The sequence below is a fragment of the Bison bison genome, unplaced genomic scaffold (assembly GCF_000754665.1).
Source record: "Bison bison bison isolate TAMUID 2011002044 unplaced genomic scaffold, Bison_UMD1.0 scf7180017864524, whole genome shotgun sequence".
NCBI classification, from domain to species: Eukaryota; Metazoa; Chordata; class Mammalia; order Artiodactyla; family Bovidae; genus Bison; species Bison bison.
The window spans coordinates 211,858-212,894 of record NW_011495075.1 but is presented as its reverse complement, the minus strand read 5'-3'; the positions used below and the strand labels follow the sequence as shown (position 1 = coordinate 212,894).

At 66.7% G+C, this 1,037-nt stretch overlaps 1 protein-coding gene across 1 annotated transcript in view; it reads left to right on the top strand.

The window, feature by feature from the left end:
- Positions 1-693: 693 nt before the first annotated feature.
- Positions 694-1,037, top strand: part of PHLDA3 (pleckstrin homology-like domain, family A, member 3) — an 871-nt gene continuing 527 nt past the window's right edge. The window contains exon 1 of the mRNA XM_010831109.1: positions 694-998. Within this exon, the coding sequence (XP_010829411.1) occupies positions 694-998 (305 nt within the window). The remainder of the gene's footprint in view (positions 999-1,037) is intronic.

The following is a 1,037-nucleotide window of genomic DNA, read 5'->3' as shown; positions in this document are numbered from 1 at the left end:
GGGTGCTCAGGGTTGGGACGGGAACCAAGAAGCCAGTAATCCCCAGGTGGAACTTTGGGGCGGGGGCTGGGCTGGACCTGGGACCCCCCCCTAAGGCCGAGCTGTTTGGGAATCCAGGAGATTTAGGAGGTTTTCAGGCAGGCCACTCCAGCCAGGGGAGGTGGGCCTGTCCACCTGCCCCTGGTGTCCAGCATGTGGGCTGGGCAGAGAAGGGGCCTGGAGGAAGGGCTGGGCCCTGGCGGTGGGTGGCTCGGGCCACAGTCTGTTGTCTGTGATGCCGTGATCTTCTGTGGGCCGTAGGGCAGGGGCAGGGGGCAGGCCTGTGGTCAGGAAAGCGGGGCAGGGACCAGGGCAGAACCAGAAGCCCTGGCTCGCCCACCCAGGAGGAAGGGTCTAGTTTGTCTTTCTGGAAGGAAACTGACGTTACCCCCCGCCCCCCGAGCCCAGCCCACCCATTGATGGCCTCTCACTGCGGTGGGGAGCCCTATGCAGTGGGGGGCCCCGAGCTGCCGGCTGACAGGCAGACCCCGGGCCTTTGAGCTGGATCTCTTTTGCCCCTGGCCTCAGGGACCCGGAGGGAGTAGCTCCCTGCGGGGGTCACAGGGGGGTGTTCTGAAATGCGGGAGCAGGTCTGGGGACTCTGCACAAACAGCTCCTGTGGACACGCTCCCCACCACACCTGCTTCCGCCCTGATGGCTGTGCTTCCTCTCCAGCTTCTGGGCCCCCATCGGCTCTCGGAGCGTGACTGTGCTCCTGACTGTGCTCCGAGTGGCGAGGCTGCGGCTGCGGACACCCCCGTGGAGGAGGCGTTGGAGTCACGGGTCAGCGGGAGCCAGCAAGGAGGGGGACAGCCACGGAGAGCTGAGGATGAGGATTCGGCCCCGGGCGCTCAGGCTCTCAGGACGTGCCTGTCCCAGGCCCAGCCTCTGAGCTCCAGCAAAGCCCCGACCCGCTGCGGCCCTGCTGTCTACTCTGCAGACTGTCTGACCCAGGCTTCGTGCTGTGCCTGCAGGAGGGCGGCCCCCGGGATCGCTGA